Genomic DNA, 20,762 nt, shown 5'->3' with positions numbered 1-20,762 from the left:
GGGGCTTTATGTTTCGATTTTCCTCGCGCATTATAAAGATGTAATTACAGACTGAGTTACTATCAAGCGCATACACCCTTATTATACAGCGGATTAAGTAGAGTGTCAGTGTTTCATTTTGCATTATAAAAGCTCGCGCGGGTTGTCCTTGGCGTTGCGTCAGGATCTTCCACGTGCGCTCTTTACATAAATGATTACTGTATTTACAGTGGCGCTTGAAACTTTGTAAGATATATTTCCAGTTAGGGATGAAATCGTCAAATGTTTTGAAATTGAACTTGTCACTTTAAATTTGGGGTTTATTAGTTTAAACAATGGGGTAATCAATGGAAAAACAAGTAACAATGTCTAGATATCAACCAGTATGGGAGCTTTTACGGCAGAAAACATGATCAAGCTTTAAATCTGCAAATCAGAAAGGCATTTCTGTTCCTAATGAACTTTTCAGATTCCATCATAGAGGTGCTCAGTAAGGATTTAGGTCTTGGCTTTGTTCTGGCTAGATCTGAGTAAATCTTATTAAATCCTTTTTTATGATGTTTTTTTAACTGCCTGCCTGGACCAGAAAATGTCTAAAAAAATTGCTGTGTAAACACTGCTTCAGTAAAGTTTTCAAACATTGTCCTCGCTGCTAATACTGAATTTGACACTGTTTCATTTGAAAGGGGAGAGTCAGGTAAGATGAGCCATTTTACTTGTGTTGTCTATAAGGAAAAAAAGAGGCAGAAGTGCAATGAAAGCATTTAACTTAATTTCTGGAGGTTTCCTTTTAATTCAAATTATGATTATGCTCACAGGACAAAGCGTTTTAAAAATACAGCATTCTAAAAAAAGCCCAGATAATAGTGTGATTTGGTATTTTAAGTGATCATATGGTTAAAAATGTCAGAATAAATATAGCATTAAAAGTCTTTTCAGGCAAAAAATAATACATTTCATTTTAAACTAAATTATATACATTTAAAATGCACTTTATAAATGTATTATTAAGCTATTGTTTATAGTCAGGCTTTTTATTGAGCAGTCAATGTTATATATATATATATATATATATATATATATATATATATATATATATATATATATATATATATATATATATAATTATTATTATTATTTTTGTAAGTAAATAATAAATATGGCATACTAAAAAAGTGGTCATGTGGTTCAATTTGCCCCATGTTAGGAGTAAATTGATCTGAGCTAGTGGGTGAACTTACCATCCTTGGTAGGAGCTATTGGATAAACTGACTACTGAACATTAATCGAGCACTGATTAATGCAAAATGTAAAATATAATTTAATTATAAAATATAATCAAAATATTATTGAAATACATAATTTAATGATGTTTTTTCTTTTGGACTTTTAAATGTAAACACTTAAGTTTGATACTATTTAATGAACAACTACCCTACATAGACATCAGTAATCCAATTATTTGACAAATTATTAAATGGTGGACTTTAACTGCAATTTGGCACTTTCATTCAAAAATTTCATTTATGCCTCTTGTGACAAACGAGATATTTGTTCAGAGGAATTGCTGGAAGCGAGTATTTTTAATGCAATGTTTGATACCACACGGCGAAGGAAGGAAGGTAGCATCAGAAAGCCGTGTGTGTTATTCCTGTCGAAAATCCTACACGACGATAATAGTTTGATTGCGGTGTTTGCATGTTTACACTCGGAGAGCAACATTTACAGCAGATTTTTCAGTCATAATATTGTAGCTATACTAACGTACGGTAAACTTAGTAACTTAGAAATAATTTCGACCAAGGTCCGTCTTTAAACACTGAAAGAGTACTGCTGATGACACGAACTAACTTTGCCTCTGAATAAACGAACAAAGATCACTGATCGCACACTTACCAAATCTGTAGAGACAGGACAATCAACACCAACTAGATCCGCATCTTTTTTAAAAGGAGACAAGCAGCAATTCCGAATTTTACCATTTCCAGATGAGAAAAGTTCTCTGGTAAACAATTTTCCTTAGACACATATTTAGGTTGAGTGTCGCGTGCACTGTAATCTACACGTGAGTTCAGCTGCCCTCTCATAGCGGGAAAATAAAAACAAAACCTTTGATGCAGCAAATAATAAAAGCAACACTGACAACTTGTGTCAAACAATTCTTCTTCTTCCACTTGTTTTGACAACACAATGTGGTGTCTCTCTGCCGTCTGAACACTGTACAGGTACAAACAGTCTTCGATTGATTAATTAATATCTTTTAATTAAGTTGCATATTAATTAAGTTGCACCACATACACAATAGAGTGCGCTGATTGGTTTGAGCCAAGTCTTTCTCATGAATGAATGCAGCCCACTCAGAGATGTCACCAAGTACTCCCAGGTAGAGACAGCCAGTCTACACGCTGGAATACACGCAAGAACCTAATCGGTGTGACGCAGCTTCAAAAATAAGTTTCAAACCGGAAGAATGAATTTGCTCGAAATATTGCAAAAACAACCAATTTTCACTTTTCTATGTGAAATATATGTGTCTTAATAGTGTTTATTGCAGCGTGGGACACGTATATGACTGTCAACATTAAAAAAAAAATGTGTTTTGGTGTTTCGTGACCCTTTAAATACCTCTTTTGCACAATAGCTTGCACAATATAGTTTTAGTACCTGTATAGTCTGTCTTGGGTTATAATCAGTTATTAAACCTGTTATGTTTAGAAATGTGTTGATAATCCTTCTGTTAAACTGAAATTGGTGGAAATATACAGGGTGGTTTGTAATTCAGGCCAGGGGTTTAATAATTCTGACTTCAACTGTATGTATAGTAAGATTACTGCTCAAGTATGTTAGTCATGCGTAAGCTTAAAACCTGCTCTTACATTCAGTGTTGTATTTTTTTAATGATTATGTTTATTTAAGTAGCACCATGACTTGCGACATGCAACATTTCATGGTATTTCCACCTCATAATTATGAACTGACTGTTTATTATTTTTATATTATATACCATAATATCTTAATTATTGTAATTTTTTATGGTCAAGTAGCAACATTTCACACTTAGGTTAAAGCATTAGTTCACATTCAGAATAAATGGTTCGATAATTTACTCATACAAGATATTTATTTCTCTTCAATCAAAAAAAAAAAAAAAATGAAGGAAAGCATGCAGGGCAACAAACTCGTTTGACACTACATCTGGGGTGCAAACTTTTGTGGTTAAAAAAAATACATATATACAGTTGAAGTCAGATTTATTACCCCCCAAATCCCCCCACACCCCCTGAATTAATAGCCCCCCTGTTTATGTTTTCCCCAATTTCTGTTTAACAGAAATAAGATTTATTTAACACATTTCTCAACATAATAGTTTTAATAACTCATTTCTAATTACTGATTTATTTTATCTTTGCCATGATGACAGTAAATAATATTTGACTATTTATTTTTCAAGACAATTCTATACAGCTTAAAGTGGCATTTAAAGGTTTAACTAGGTTAATTAGGTTAACTAGGTAGTTTAGGATAATTAGGCAAGTTATTGTATTACAATGATTTGTTCTGTAGACTATTGAAAAAAATATAGCTTAAAGGGGCTAATCATTTTACCTTAAAATTTTAAAATAAAAAAATTAAAAACTGCTTTTATTCTAGTCGAAATAAAACAAAAGACTTTCTCCAAAAGAAAAAAATATTATCAGGCATACTGTAAAAAGTCCTTGCTCTGTTAAACATCACTTGGAAAATATTTTAAAAAAAAAGAAAAAAAGGGGGTTTAAAGGGGGGCAAATAATTCTGACTTTAACTGTACATATATTTTAAGAAAAATGACTGATCATTTTGCTATAGGTGCATAAAAGATATATTTAATTAACTGGTTCCATATTTCCTGTGCCACAGGATTGCCATTTATTTATGGTTGTTAATGGCATTATGGGACCCTGATCTCTGCTCTGTCAACTTGATTTTGAAATTTTAACTCTGCAGTTTAAAAAAAGACTTTCATTGACATTTTAGTGTTTTGAAACAATATATTGCTATATATATATATATATATATATATATATATATATATATATATATATATATATATATATATATATATATATATATATACACACACACATAAAATAAAGTCTATAAAAAAAGTACTGGCATTTTATTACCAAGCCATTGTCTTGTAATTTACAAAACGGACCCAGGCAATATATCATTTCAAACTAGGCATGGGCCGGCATAAGATTCTAATGGTATGATAACTTTGGATAAAAATATCCAATATTGTGATTACTTCTCTAAAATGTATGTTTTAAATGTATGTATTAAATGCTTTGGTAAAATCAAAACCTTTTCTCGCTTTGAACGCAATGACTGTGTCCGAAATCACATTTTTCCATACTATATAGTATGCTAAAAACAGTATGCAAGCTGAGTAGTATGTCTGAATTCATAGACTTCTGTATAGAATGTACTGTTCTATCGGTCGAGTAGTACATTCAAATTCAAATGCAGGGCCTACTGAGTAGTAGGTGATTTCAGACCCAGCCGATACCAATATGTGTTATTTTGAGAAACATTTAAAATAAAAATATTTTGGAACAGGAGACATTTCTGGATAAATAATTTAAATGAAGACTTCTGTTATCTTCATTAGTTTTAAAACGCACATTTGAGAATTTTAAATGATTTAAAAACGGCACCTTTAGATATCTTTTCTGCTGGAGATACTGTTGTCCTAAAAAACAAACAAACAAAAAACATTTTGGCGGTTTAAAAACACTGACTTTTCCAAACCTGCAGACTTTTTTTTTTTTTTAAACAGTTGAAGTTAATACTCTTGCTGATTTAAAAAACTGCAATTTGTAAATGTCCAACCACTGATAGAAACCCACTATATGACAACAATTTTTTAAATATTATTCCTAAAAAGTCATAAAAAAGTAATATTATTTTTTAAACTGTACATTTTGGATGACAAAGTGCTGAGCAAATTTTCAGAAAATGTTAATTCTGGAAGTGAACTAAATCCATCTTTAAAGTGAACTCCTAATAATAAGAGCTGTTCTCTTATCTGCCACAGGTTTCCCAAAGTGCACCGTGCTTCAGTTTGTGTGTGCGAACAGCAGATGTGTATCTCTGTCTTCGCGCTGTGATGCTGTGAATGACTGTGGAGATGGCAGCGATGAAATCTCCTGCTGGAACTGCACTAATGGCTCTTTCCACTGTGTGGCGTCAGAGAGCTGTGTTTCCTCCAGCAGTGTGTGTGATGGCAGGCCGGACTGCGCTGATGGAGCAGACGAACAGTTAGACACATGCACATCATTTTCTCAAGCACAGCCATGTGCACGTTCAGAGTTCACATGCACTAATGGACAATGTGTGCCCAATTCATGGAGGTGTGACCACTCCAGTGACTGTAAAGATGGCAGCGATGAAGAAGACTGTGGTATGTTTTTTTTAAGGAATAGGCCATTTTTTCTTTATTTTTGGACTTTAAAGTCATAGTTTAACCAAAATTTACATTCCTGTTAATTTACTCACCCATGGGTTATCCAAAATGTAGGCGACCTTTCTCTTAGGTAGACTATTAAAAGGATAGTTCACTCATAAATGAAAATTTACTCACCCGCAAGTGGTTCCATACCTTTATGAATTTCCTTTTTCTGTTGAACACATTCAAAAAAGTCATTTTGTAAGATGCTGGAGACCTGTAATCATTGACTTCCATTGTATTTAGTTTTCCTACTGTGAAACGCAATGGTTAATGCAGGTTTCCAGCATTCTTCAAAATAACTTTTTTAAGTGTGTTCAACAGAAAAAAGAATCCCAAACATGTTTTGGTTCAGTAAATGACAGAATCTTCTGTTTTGGGTGAACTGTTTTTAGCTATATCTGTGATGTATATTAAGACCATTTATGTAAAGCTGCTTTGACACAATCTACATTGTAAAAGCGCTATACAAATAAAGCTGAATTTAATTGAATTGAATATATTGGCAGTCAATGGTCACGCTTTTTTAAAAAAAATATTATAAATAAACACATACAAACAAGTCCAAATCCACATTCATGGCAACACACTGCTGTCACTGATGTTTATTTGATCAGTAACGTAGCTGTAATGTGAAATATGGGTTTAAAATAACCTTTTCTGTAATTATGAGCATTGACTACAGTTGCGCTTCTAAAATGTTAGCTTGAATTATTTCTGATATATATAAAGTTAATTAATAGGAAACTAAATTGTGAGTAACAATGTATTACAGTATTTAAAAATTACAACACACACACAAAAAAAAACACAAACGTGTCTTGTGAGAAAAAGATTGTAGAGATTGTAACAAATCTGTCTGTATATACACACACACAAACAGTTGAAGTCAGAATTATTAGCCGCCTTTTTTATTTTATTATTTTTTTTTAATTTCCCAAATTGTGTTTAACAGGGCAAGGATATTATCACAGTATTTCTGATTTTTTCTTCTGAAGAAAGTTTTATTTGTCTAGAATAAAAGCTTTTATTTAAAAAAAAAATAAATAAAAAATTTAGGACAAAATAATCAAAGTTAAATTTAAGGTAACTTTTTTTTGATAGTTTACAGAACAAACCATCATTATACAATAAATTACCTTAACCTGTCTAGTTAAAAATATTAGTAAAAAAATGTTAAAAAATATCTAGTTAAATATTATTAACTGTCATCATGGCAAAGATAAAATAAATAATTTTTTAACTGATGAGTTATTAAAACGATTATATTTAGAAATCTGATGAAAATTTTTTTTCTCTGTTAAACAGAAATTAGTATATATATATATATATATATATATATATATATATATATATATATATATATATATATATATATATATATATATATATATATATATATATATCTCACCACCTTGTAATTATAGGGTTCTATCTGACATTTTTGTTAAAATTTAGTTATTGACATATTCTTATTAAATGACAACTTACATTTACATTATGGGATGTTTGTTATAAGTTGTTTACATTTTAAAATTTTATTTAAAAAACAAATTTTACACACATACATGCTATGGAATGAAAAAACTTTGAAGCTCAATATCTCAAAATCATTCAGAACACAGATAGAACCTTAATAAAATGATATTAATATGATGATAATTTTGGCAACTTTATGTATAATTTAATATTTTTATTTTATTTTATTATTATTTGAAATTGGTTTGGTTGTCTATTTTATCATTCATTTTAAATATTTTTTTCTGTCTTTTGCTTTTATTTTAGCTTTAATTTTTAGTAGTTTATTGTTCTGTCATAACTATTAATGTTTTTTTGTAGCTTTTCAAATTTTTAATTTCTAATTTTACTGCTTACATTGTATGAACTTGTACATAATAAATAAACATATATTAAAAAAAGAATGTGCTTTATTTATAAACCACTTTTAATGCTCTCTCTCTCTCTCTCTCTCTCTCTCTCTCGCTCTTTTCCTCTCTCTCTTTCTCTACGAGAGAGAGAGAGAGAGAGAGAGAGAGAGATACAGTTGAAGTCAGAATTTTTTTCTTTTTTTAAAATATTTCCCAAATGATGTTTAACAGAGCAAGGAATTTTTCACAGTATGTCTGATTATGTTTTTCTTCTGAAGAAAGTCTTTTTTGTTTTATTTTGGCAAGGATAAAAGCAGATTTTAATTTTTTAAAAACCATATTAAGGTCAAAATTATTAGCCCCTTTAAGCTATATTTTTTCGATAGTCTATAAACCATCGTTATATAATAACTTGCCTAATTACCCTAACCTGCCTAGTTAACCTAATTAACCTAGTTAAGCCTTTAAATGTCACTTGAAAAATATCTAGTCAAATATTATTTACTGTCATCATGGCAAAGATAAAATAAATCAGTTATTAGAGATGAGTTATTAAAACTATTATGTTTAGAAATGCGTTGAAAAAAAAATCTGCTCTCCATTAAACAGAAATTGGGGGAAAAAATTAACAGGGGGGCTTATAATTCTGACTTCAACTGTATATGAAAAGCACATTCTTTGTATCATTATTAAAGAATCTATTTGATCATTGTCTCTTTTGTTGTTCTTTCTCTTATGATGTAGATCACAATGAATGTGCGGTCAATAACGGTGGCTGTTCACACACATGTATCGATCTGCCTTTCGGCTTCAGATGTGACTGTCCTAAAGGAATGAGGCTGGTCCAGGACACACACTGTGAGGGTGAGCAATGGGTAACTTAGTAATGACATTACATGATCCAATGTAAACACATTACAGCATTGCTGCAGAAACGCTGCTTTGGAAGCTCTTCATTCACAGTCAATGATTGCCCTTTTTCCATGAACAGCAGTGCCCAGAACAGGGTGGTTTCTGAACTAAAACAAGTAGTATTCTCAGCACGTATGATCTAAACATGAGCTGACCTGTTACATTTGAATTGAAAATCACCATTAATGTGTATTTAACTATTCAACGGGAATACTGTTTTTCATGTACTTGTCAGTTTTGCGATTTTAGGCTTTTAATAGAGTTCTTGTTTTTAGTTTGAAGAAAAGAAAACCTGCTTCACGCTTTATCAGTTTATTCCTGTAGGTTTCATTTAAAATTTGTATTTTTAAAGGCCTTTTTTTTCTGCATTGAGCTGTTAATCTCCACTTCATCAGCTCTTCTATACATCAGTCTCTACAATTTCATTTATATCTGTATTCTGAAGGTTTCATACATCATTCGCCTGTTTATATACAAGATTTTATTTGCTTTTGGCAGTATTTTTTGAAAGTTGGAATGACAAAGAGATTCCTAAAATCCATTCTGTTAAATCCTTAAAACTTAAATATGCTAAAAAAAATTAGTGTATATTTAAATATGACTGAATTTGCATATTTAAACGTTTTTAAATATACTTTTGAAAACGTGTCATAAAAAGTGGGTAACACTTTAGTTTAGATTCGATTTCCCACTATTAACTAGTGGCCTATTACCTGCTTATTATTTCCATTTTGGCTTTGAATTAGTACTTATAAAGTATGATCTTATTCTACATCCCTAGACCTACAAAATACCTAAATCCAAATTACTACCTCACTCACTATTAATAAGCAGCAATGCAACACCTATTGAGCTAAAAGTCTAAAGCTGCAGTCACACTGCACTTTTCGCCTCATAGACTTCCATATATACACATTTGAATGCGACAGAGAGGATACGCAAGCTTGTGCGACAAGTTTCAAAGTTCGCTGTGTTGCAAAATTCAAGCTTGGTGGACTCTGACCTGCGAAATTACGTTATGTGACTGTGTGAGACCAATCAAAAATCAAAAGATGACCGCTCTGTACAGAAATGTAAAACATGGAGAAATCGCATTTTGTATGCTTACAGTGTGCGGCGTGAGGCTAAAAGTAAAAATTGTACCTTAAAATAAAGTTTGATCAAAGAGTGTTTGCAATTCCCAATGTAACCAATCATTGCAGAAATAGGTTGATGATGATATTAATAATAATAATAATAATAGTAATTCTTCTTCTTATTATTATCATTAATATTATTATCATCATCAACATCTTTTTTAATCTTTTTTCTGATTTGCAATGTGCATTGTCCTTTGTCCAAAATTTAACCATTACGAAACATCTCTTTGATTATTATTTAAAAAGTATGATAATCATCGCTCTCTTTCATATTTTAGTATTACCATTTCCCTCAAAAACTCACTTTTCACTTTCAGTTGTGGACCAGTGTCTTGACGCAGACGTGTGTGATCAGATTTGTGTCCATTCCAATGGCTCTGTTGTTTGTGACTGTCAGGATGGATATCAGCTGACCGCCGGGACGGGACAGTGCAGGGCAACAGGTTAGAAGGAGATTTCAATATTGTCCTGTAAAGACACACAAGATATTGTTTTATTTATATCTAAGATAATGTTTTGTGTGCAAATTTGGGTTAGTGTTAATGTAATATTATTTATACAGTGTATAAAAGTATTTATTAATGTTTTAAATGAGCTTTTATTCTTTTTTCCTTTAACTTTTTTTTGGTTGTCATTTTTTTATATTTCCGTTTAGTTGTATAACAAATTCATTAAATTTAATTTAATAAATAAACAAAAATAAAAATCTGATTTTGGTTTGCAGATACTTATGAATTTTTGACTGGATGTTTATGCTATGATGAATATGTTTCTGACTTGTAATATGTTTATGCTTTTTATTTAATGCTGTAAATTGTTTCATAAATGTTTATACATTTGTAAACATTTTATTAGCATGTGTTTTACAAAAAGGAAGAGTTGTAGTTATTATTCTAATGTTAGCCAGATGAATCAAGCTCTTCATAAATCAAAACATGCTCTACAGCAGGGGTTTTCAACCTTTTTCACTTCGGGGCCCACTTCCTTCGCTGATCAGTTTTTGAAGGCCCATTTAATTATATATAAAACAAACTATATAATATATACTATATATTATAACTATATACATATATAATTTTATAGATCTTTTTCAAAAACATATACCGATCCAAAGAGAACCACAGGTTAACAGGAAGATTCCAAAAGACCAGCTTCTGCTTTAAACTGGATTAATTGAATATCTACTATTAAATATCTACTATTCAAAAATACACAGACAAATATAGTAAAACACCCTAAATCTGGTGAAATGCATTGATCTGATGGCGGTTGAGTTTGCAGCTGGATATTATTGGGAGATCGCTGACAGGAACAGTGAAGAGCTCAGTCAGAGCGCGTCTGAAGCTCATATGTAACTTTATTTTACATTCTATGGCAGAAACAACATTGAGCCTCGCTAGATCTTCCTGTGTAGGTGCACATCCATTAAAAAACAATCATAGGACATTTATTTGGACAACTATGCAGATATATTAAATTCACAAAAAATTAACAAAGAGAGACTTTCACTTCATGCATAGATGGGAATGGACAGACTGACGTGTACTAGTTGCAGATGCGATCATCAGGCTGTTTTTGTGCCAAGTTTGAAGTAAACAACCAGAGAACAGGAGAAAGTGCAATACTTCAATCATTTTAAAATGTCATATTAATAATGACATCCAAAAGTTATAGTATAATATTGAGAGTTAATTTTAATCTCGCTGCCCACCTGCAGGATTGCTGAGGCCCACTAGTTGAGAATCCATACTCTACAGCAGGGGTGCGCAAACTTAGTCCTGGAGAGCCGGTATCACATGTTTTAGTTCCAACTCCAATTAAACCTACCGACACCAGCTAATCAAACTCTTTCTAGGTATACTAGAAACTTTCAGGCAGGTATGTTGAAAAAAGTTAAACAGTTAAACAATGCAGGACAGTGGCTCTCCAGGATCGAGTTTGAACACCTCTGACTGCACTACAGTATAATAAAATAGTACAAATGATATTTTAATGGTAATAAATTGTAGTGTGTAAGTTTGTGATTTATTGTATTCACCATTCACACATCACTAGCCATTTGACCATTCCAGACATCACTAGCCTTTGACATTTGAGCGATTTAAGCCAGTGAATTATTTGTTGATTTGTATTATTGAAATTGGCTCAGATGTTTGAAAGTTTTGTAAATAACGATTTCTGCTATCGCTAGCATTAACATCAGTAATTGTGCCGTTGGTTCCATGCAGGTGGCCTTGCTCATGTGGCGGTCAGCACTCAAGAGGGCATTAAAATGATGGACCTCAGCGGCTCTGAGGAAAGAAACATCACAGATAAAAGACTCTCACCAGGACCTGTTTCTGCACTGAATGCTCACAACACACTATACTGGAGCAGTCCAGAGAATGACATCATCTACAGGTGCAAAGCAAGATCCAGCATTTGTCTGATTCATCACTTATTGTTTGCACTTCCGCTTTAAAAAAAAAAAAAAATCTTTAAAGCAACATTATGTATCTTTTTTGCCAATGGTTCCTCATTGCGGTTAAAAAGCATTAATGCGTTTGCTACTAGTGTCATTAGTCTCTCACACTATGAACTTCCTCGTGGGCAGCGTGTGTTTGTAGACTATAAGCTGATAGAACTGCATTGCAGAAACCTCATTTGGAGACCATATCCATTGAGGAGGTAAAGTCTGTGTTACAGCTATAAATAAGGGGTGTGTTTGATCACATTCTTCATTCCAGATAAATTAGATCCAGCCCCGTATGCCAGATGTTGTCAGGAAATGCCAGTTTCTCCAGGTGTCTGCACAACAAGTGAGCAAAGTTTCCAATACCCAAACCTGTTAACCAGTAGTTAACTGAATTAACAGTTTGGTCTACCATCAATATAGGAGTTGACTGTGGAAGGAAGCTAAAGAAGAGCAGAAGCAGGAGAAGAAGTGATGGTAATAAATGAGCAGGGTTTATTGAATAATCTTAGTTGTGTTTTGGTGCGCTCTCGTTCTTCACCTGAACAGCACAAATATAACAAATGCATTATTATACATCAGGCCAAAAGACTTCGAGTTAGACACATACCCTCATATCAGTGGAGAGAATAATTTCATGAAACATTGTCACTATAAGACTAAACTATAAGCAGAACAATAATGCCGCAGTCTCACTAGAGTTTGTGCATGCAAAATTCTGTCGTACAGTGCTGTGAAAAGGGGTGGGATTAAACAAGATGATTAGACATTTAAAAAAGCGAGCGATTGGTCCATATTTTAAATTTCTGTCCAGAGAGGTCATGTTTTGATCCTTGATTGGTCTCACGCGGTCACGTGATGTGATTTCGCAGGTCAGAGTTCACCAAGCTTGAACTTTCCTTTGCAGCAAACTGCGGAACTTGTCCCACAACCTTGCGTTTCCGGTCTGACACATTCGTGTGCTTATGAATGGAAGTCTATGGGGAGAAAAGTGCTGTTTGACCGCAACTTAAGAAATATATATATATATATTAAATCAATAAATGATTAATATAATAAACAATAAACGTAAATTAATTAAAAATATGAATAAATAAATGGATGACTAAACGAATATCTAAGATTTATAAATGATTATATAGCTATAAATGCTATATAAATTATAAGCTATAAATTATTAATGCAAAACAAATGATAAAGAAACATAAAATAACATAGAATTGATTTCATTTAAAGCACACACAGGTTATTACAAATTTCTGATTTTACAGGTGAGACTCAATATATCGTGATATTTTCGGACACGATACTTTATTCATATTCTGGCACCAAGTATCGATATTGAATGAACAAAAACGGTTGAAGGAAACGGCAAGATGCGCAAAATGTGCAACATAAAAACAGAGTAGGATTAACTTTTTTTTTATTAGAAAATATGCACATAAACTATGATGGAAAAACTTTTACTGAACAAATTGCAGTATACACATTAAAGAAATAATGTAATTTTGTTATAAGAGATCATGTGATGATAATAATGTGGCAGAGCACATTGTAAAACATCTGAAATGTTGTTTTGGTTATTCTAAAACACCTTTACCATCTCAGTATTAGTGTTATTAAATTATTAATGATCTCCAGAATCAAGAGCATCTGTGCTCCGCGTCTCATGCCTTCAAATGCTACTGCACATTCACTGCATGTCAGGATTGCCTTCTGAGGCACAAATTATTTATTAAATAAAGAAAAGATTGACGCAGCTTCTCATACCATTGCAAATTCTGTTTTTACTGTTGATATTTAACGCCAGATAATCAGGAAGTGACGATATTGTTCGCTTTGACTCGTTGGATGGAAACGCTGCTTTATTTTATATTATTATATAATCCACTTTTGCCCATAAAGTTAATTCGCATTTTTGGATGGAAACATAGCTTAGGACACACCGGTGTCATTTACCTTTTTAGTCACAAACTGCTCTCTTTAAATCAGCATTTTAAGCTTGTTTGACAGCTCTGAACTTGTTTTACATATTTTCAATTCTATAAAACATGCTGTTAATAATTTGTGATATATCGTGGAATCGCTGATGTTGTGATATAAATATCAGAGGCAAAATATTGTGACAATATCTCTACTATAAATGTACTAATAGCTTATACTTAGGGAATCGTCATACGTTTATGCATATTTGTTTAGACTTAAAGTACCTTTCTTAAAAAAAAAAAAAAAAAAAAACACCCACTGAATTGAATTAATGTTATACAAATTAAAATGTGTTTTTTTTTTTTTTTTTGCTCCAAATTGGAGATAGTTATGTTTGTAACTCTAGAGCATGAAGAATGACTGGGCTATTTTGCCATTGAGGTGACTGGTTTAAGTTTCCAGTAAAACTAGTTTTCTTCTTTACTCAGTATATGAAGCTGATAACTGAAGGGAGAGGTAGAAGGATAAAAGGAAAACTGAGACAATTGAAAAGAAAACGGAGGATACGATAAATGAGAACTGAGCCTTTAATTATTTGCATGGCCCCAGTAGTATCTAGATCTCTTTTTTCAGAACCATCCACTGCAAAGCGTAAAACAAGGCCTTATATTCTCTTCAGCAAAGACCAAACACAGCAGGAAAAGATTGATGTACAGTTGAAGTAAGAATTATAAGGCTCCCTTTGAATTTTTTTTCTTGTATAAATATTTCCCAAATTATGTTTAACAGAGCAAGGAAATTATTACAGTAGGCCTGATAATATTTTTTCTTCTGAAGAAAGTCTTATTTGTTTTATTTCGGCTAGAATAAAAGCAGTTTTACTTTTTTAAAAATACATTTTAAGGTCAAAATGAATAGCCCCTTTAAGCTATATATTTTTCTATAGTCATCTGTACAGATCAAACCATCATTATACAATAACTTGCCTAATTACCCTAACCTGCCTAGTTAACCTAATTAACCCAGTTAAGCATTTAAATGTCCCTTTAAGCTGTATAGAAGTCTTTAAAAATATCTAGTAAAATATTCTTTACTGTCATCATGGCAAAGGGAAAATAAATTAGTTATTAGAAATGAGTTATTAAAACTATTATGCTTAGAAATGTGTTGAAAAAAAATCTGCTCTCGGTTTAACAGAAATTGGGGAAAAAATTCAACAGGGAGACGAATAATTCAGAATATATTGAAGAGTCACACTCTTTATACTGTTCATGTGTCTGGCCCTCAGCCAGAGAGAGTTCATTTATCAAAGGATGGCCTTGCTGGGTGTGGGATTTCCCGGCACTGAAATTGTGTCCCAGTGTAGCCCTGGGCCTGATAGGTTATAAAGTAACAGAGCCTCTTTATTTGAGTGTCTTCTATTGATTGTTCTTTGGCCTTGTGTCTGATCACTTTCTGTTTCTTTGCTGGCTCTGGCATGGCATTAGTTTTGAGACTTGCATATTAGGCTGAATGAATGAATAAGCTGTGAGGAGATCTGTGACGACACCCTGATGTATCCAAGTTTTAAAGTGTTGCTCCCATATGTCACACAAAGTATCATGGTGTGTAGGAAAAAAGGTCTATTGGTTGAATGGATAATCAAGTCCAACACAAAATGCACAATTTAAGCCAGTTTATCTGTCTGTTTCAGGATGTCCTTAGACTCCGGTGACCACAGACCAGCTGTGTGGTTGAAGGCTTCAAAAGGCATTGTGGGATTGGCAGTGGACTGGATCCATGAGAGTCTGTATTGGATCAGCACCAGTACTCGTGCTTTACACATGGCCTCTCTGAAAAACACCAAGCAAAGGCTGCTTATCTCTGGGCTCTCTAAACCTACTGCTGTTGCTGTCCAGCCACTGTTAGGGTAAGGAAATGCAGCTTTTCTATGCCATAACAGGGCTTGACATTAACACAAACTTGCCAAATGCGGGTGGATTTCATCTGTGGCGGGTTACACAGCCACACCAGCTAGCCACTTTGGCTGGTTAAAGTTTAATTGTAGTTTTCTTAAAAAGCAGAGTTTAGGGCCAGCGTTAGAGATGACAAAAACCTGTTTTTGTGTTAGCAAAAGGAGCATGGTATATACCTAATGAGAGCATGATCACACGCGAGGTGAGCAGTGTTGGGTAAGTTACTTTAAACAAGTAATAGATTGCAAATTACTACTGGAAAATTGTAATCTGATTACATTGCTAATTACGTGATGTAAAAAGTAATCAGATTACTAATTACTTTACTTTGAAGTTACTTTTAAAACGTATAAAATACAACATAAAGGGAAGCTCTTTCAGTAATTTAATATTCACGAAGAAACATTACAATGGGTTAATCACAGCAGCTTGACATTTTCAAAAGACTTAAGAGTTCAACCAAACTTTACAATTCTCTCATCATTCACTTGTTCCAAACTTGTTTGTTAATTAGTTAATTAGTTTGTTTGTTTGTTTTAACAAAAAAAGAAGACATTTATAAAAAAAAAAAAAAAACTGGATACCTGAAACCATTGACATCTAGAATATGCAAAAGCACTGCAGTGTTCTGTGTGGTAATTAGTCTACCGAAATGTGTATATTCCATACAATGCATGAAGCTGACCAGTCAGTCCTTGTCACATGATTCGTGGTTTTTAACTGGTGCACCTGCAAAATGCGAGTGTGCACAATATGAGCTCTGGATATGTGTGTGCAAGCCGTGCGCCTCCATTGGAATTAACGAACTTGCACGTGCAAAAGACGCAATATGTAAACTCTCTTCAAATTCAGAACACCTTCACTCCTGATTCTACACAAAAATTCAACTTCCTCTTTCCTGACGAATTGTCATAGAATGCTTTTTGTTCAATCGCTCGAACAAGTTGCTGGTCGAGGTTAAAAGCAGATGAAAGCTCTTCAGAGACTAGACATAGACTGCACAGCAATAGTTTTGTTCTTCCGCTCAATGAAATCAAAGTAATGTCTGTATTTACACTCGAAAAAGCAAACACACTCGTCAGCATCCATCACCATTTCAGCTCATGTTCTCCAGCAATTTACTATTACTATTACCAACTCTTGAGGTGAGAAGCAGGCAAATTTTTTTTTTTCACTCACTAATGTGATGCACATGAGTGTTTATAAGTTTTAAAAAAAACTGTTCTTTATTGCGTGAAGCATCTGTGCCTAAAAACGCAATTGGTGTTATCGGTTCTCTTTGAAACAGACTGGACAAAAAGTGACGCTCTTGCACCCACAGTCCTGCTACTTTTAAGAGCTTGAGATTTTTTTTTTAGATGTCTTTTTGTAAGCAGCAGCGGTTGCTTTCACTTTAACCATTCTATGAACAGATTATTAATGGGCCCAACATTACCTGTGTGACGTGATCATCTTTTCATTATCACACACAATATGTTTTTCACCTGCTTTCTTTTGCTTAGTTATTTTAGGCTAAGAATTATTATTTTTTATGTATTTGTTTTTGGTGTGGCTAGAGAAAAATGTGGCAAATCCTGTTGAGGCTTAAAAAGTCATGTAAAATAAAAAAATAGTTTCAATTTGAAACTATGAAACCACAACCCATTTGTTCATGCTCACTGAGCAAGTATATACACGGCAAACAAAAAAGTGAAAAGAATGAGGTGGCATGTGGACAGAACACAGAATCTGAATCAAGTAGTTTTAGCATGACAAAGTCACATTTTATGCATATAAAATATATTTTCCCGACTACAAAATTGTGACTAGTGAAAATGGCGAGTGGCTAGTAATGTTGGAAAACTGCTAGCCACAGTGTCTGGTTATCAAAACAAGTTAATGCCAAGCCCTGGTCATATATACAGCTGTGGAAGAAAATTCTAAATTTAATGTGGAATAATGCTTTATAGTTGTGTATTTGTGTACAATTGTAAAATCATTTTCACATAACCATGCAAAATAGAAAAAAAAGTCATCTAGAGCATTTTGTGGGGCATAAAATAAGAACAAAAATATTTTAGACAATACAACACCAGTGAATCTTATTTCAGTTCCTCAGTCTAGGCTGAAACGTAGAGGGGACAGAGCTTTCTCTTTGGCGGGTCCTTGGTTGTGGAACACCTTGCCCCTTGAGATTAGAATGGCTCCATCATTATCTATTTTTAAATCACTTCTTTTTTTGTTTGTTAAAATTATTATTCAATGATAATAACAACAATAATAATATAATAGTAATATGTTATTAGACTTACGCTAAATAAATTGTGTTATATAATATCTTAAATAATTTCGACTTTTACTTTCATAAAGTATATTATGCAGCTGTATTAAAATGTAGTAATATACTATTAAATATACTATATGTTATATACAGTACTTAAAACACAATTATAATTATATATCTAATTTAAAATCGTAATGAATTGGGATTATTTTTACAGGCACATCTTTAAGCTGATGATGCGTGTGGTGATGTTTCTTTTTCAGCATACGATTTTGAAAAGCTTAAAGGTATAAGTCATGAGTTTGCTGGTAATTTACTCATCCAAGGTGTAGGTAACAAGTAATAGTCTATTATAATGAAAGTGAATTGATATGCTTCATAAAAACATGTAAAGTGAACACATCCTTTGTTTTGTAAAGGTAAATGATAAGTGTGTGTAAAACAAATATTAACATTTTAAACTGTAGACCACTTAATTTAGCCAGCGGGCAAATGAAGCAGTATGTCAACATTTCTGCATCTACAGATTGTGAAATAAGATGTACTATGAAACTTACAGACCATATTTAAAATGAATGAACAAAAGACAGCCAGTACTTACGCAAGTATAGAGTGCGGGAAGTAAGTATTGGACACGTCATGTTTTTCATGGGAAAAATATTCCTAAAGGAGCTGTTGACATGAAGTTGAACCAGAATTTGGTAAAAACCCAAACAATACAAACATAAAAATAAAACAAAACAGAAAAATGAGTCATGTGTAATAACAATGGAATGACACAAGGAGAAAGTGCTGAACTACCGGAATGTATTTAATATAAAAGGCTTTATTGGTGATGGCAGCTTAAAGACGACACATGCTTTGTTCAGGTGGGATTTTTTATTTATTTTTTTTTTACTGACTTGAAGTATAAAAATCTTGATGGTTCTGTGGGTTTCGTCTATCAAATCTGGTCTTTATTTTGTATTGGATTCAAGCCAGATGGTTGGCTAGGCCATTCTGCAGCTTGATTTTCTTTCTCTGAAAACATTTGAGTGTTTTCATTGGCTGTATATTGGATCACTGTCTTGCTGAAATATCCACAATTAGGGGTGTAACGATTTATCGTTGTACAATTTATTGCGATGCAAAAATGTCACAATATGCATCGTGGCGTTATGACGATTTGATTACGATACGACGTCCATTTTCTCTTATTAGTTGAGCTGTTTGCAAGTGAGCTACGTTCCACCGGCTGTCGCACGTGAGTTCAGATTGCAGCAGCAGTAATGTTAGCAGACCAAGATGAGTGGAGCTGAAATAGAGGATGGCCCATCCTCTCAAAATCAGACGTCTTGCAACATTTCGGTTGTACAGTCATTGCTTTAGACTCGTCCGCTTTTTGACACGCATACTGGGTCAAACATAGCCGAAGTTTTAAAGTCTTCACAGTGATTTACATACTTTGCACAGCGACAGGGATACCTTCTAATGGTGTTGAAAGAGTCACATACTGTATTTATAGGGTACAATTCACCCTAAAATATCATTCTGTCTTCATATAATGTTCCCGCCGCAAAATCACACATGACGTGAGCTGACCGTGAACTGTTACTACAGAGGGCGGACTATGATAGACGCGCGCGTATGGCAAGCCATTTTAGCATTTAAACCTTTGTTCTGACTATCCATAAATATATTTAGAGATATCTCTAATTATATTTTGACTAGTCATAATTATAATTCAACTAGTCAGAATGACAATTAGAGATATCTGCAATTACAATTGTACTAGTACGAAATCAGATTGGAGATATCTGCAAATATATTATGACTAGTCATATTCCTCCATTGACTTCCATTGAAAAATATTTGCAGATATCTCTAAATGAGTTTTGACTAGTCACAATTGTAATAAGAGATATCTCCAAATTAATTTAATTAAATATGAATTAAATACCTGGAAATGTGGATTTTTTTTTGCACACACAAAAAACGCAAGTGACCAAGCAAAGCCTTAAGCTCTTACTGTTAAATTCAATTGAATAGAAAGCTTATTTTTTTTGCACCTTTACTTAAATTTTTCCTTAATTTTGTCTCTGTCATTTCAATAATATTTTTAAGAAGTTTTTAAATTGTTTTATTTTCCAGAGACAGGTCTGTTTAATTTATTTTCTTAAAGAAGGTTCAGTTTAACAAGTTGAAACAAAAGAAATACATAAAAAATAGTTTACTTGGTAAAATTTGCATTTCAGTTTAATTTTCAATTTTTATTCCAAATATCGTGATACATATCGAATCGTGAACATTATATCGTGATACACATCGTATCGTGAGCTGAGTGTATCGTTACACCCCTATCCACAATGGTTTATCTTTATCATCCTGCTAATGTAGATTTTGGACTGAAGCAGCTAATATTCTTTTACATTGATAAAAGGCAGAGGGTTGCTGAAGAACTACTAAGATTTCAGCTGCTCTCTGGGCTTTCACTGCCTTTCTTCATGTGTTCAATATATTTCCCAGTGTCTTTTCCTTTTATAACGCATCCCTCCATTTGTAAACTAATATGTTTTGTTTTTCCTTTGCATATATGGATTTCTTTGGTTGTTTCCAACATCCATTTAAAATTTCAAGTTAACAGCACCTTTATAAATATGTTTTCTGATTGAAATGGTGACATTACATACTTTCCCCTCCACTGTATAGCAACCAATATATTTGTATAAACACAGCTGTCATTTCGCAAACACAGCACATGCAGTATATTCATCTTATAGTATGCAATAACAATGTGTCGT

At 32.9% G+C, this 20,762-nt stretch overlaps 2 protein-coding genes across 4 annotated transcripts in view; one reads left to right on the top strand and one right to left on the bottom strand.

Annotated features, from left to right (window-relative positions):
- Positions 1–20,762, top strand: part of LOC100536757 (low-density lipoprotein receptor) — a 35,597-nt gene that overhangs the window by 283 nt on the left and 14,552 nt on the right. For 2 of the 3 annotated variants that reach the window (XM_021478380.3, XM_021478379.3), the window contains exons 2-6: positions 5,057–5,422; positions 8,080–8,199; positions 9,704–9,829; positions 11,615–11,786; positions 15,458–15,673. In XM_021478380.3, the coding sequence (XP_021334055.3) occupies positions 5,057–5,422; positions 8,080–8,199; positions 9,704–9,829; positions 11,615–11,786; positions 15,458–15,673 (1,000 nt within the window). Of the gene's footprint in view, positions 1–5,056; positions 5,423–8,079; positions 8,200–9,703; positions 9,830–11,614; positions 11,787–15,457; positions 18,083–18,276; positions 19,359–20,762 lie in introns of those variants that run through there. The other variant, XR_012384153.1, reaches the window with a different exon arrangement.
- LOC100002381 (novel protein similar to vertebrate pim oncogene family) overlaps positions 1–20,762 on the bottom strand; it is a 48,804-nt gene that overhangs the window by 17,843 nt on the left and 10,199 nt on the right. Inside the window, exon 2 of the mRNA XM_073910120.1 lies at positions 9,691–9,854. The gene's annotated coding sequence lies outside the window, so the exon portion shown is untranslated. The remainder of the gene's footprint in view (positions 1–9,690; positions 9,855–20,762) is intronic.

Source organism: Danio rerio, chromosome 8 (assembly GCF_049306965.1).
Source record: "Danio rerio strain Tuebingen ecotype United States chromosome 8, GRCz12tu, whole genome shotgun sequence".
Classification (NCBI taxonomy): Eukaryota; Metazoa; Chordata; class Actinopteri; order Cypriniformes; family Danionidae; genus Danio; species Danio rerio.
This window is presented reverse-complemented; position numbering and strand designations above follow the sequence as displayed.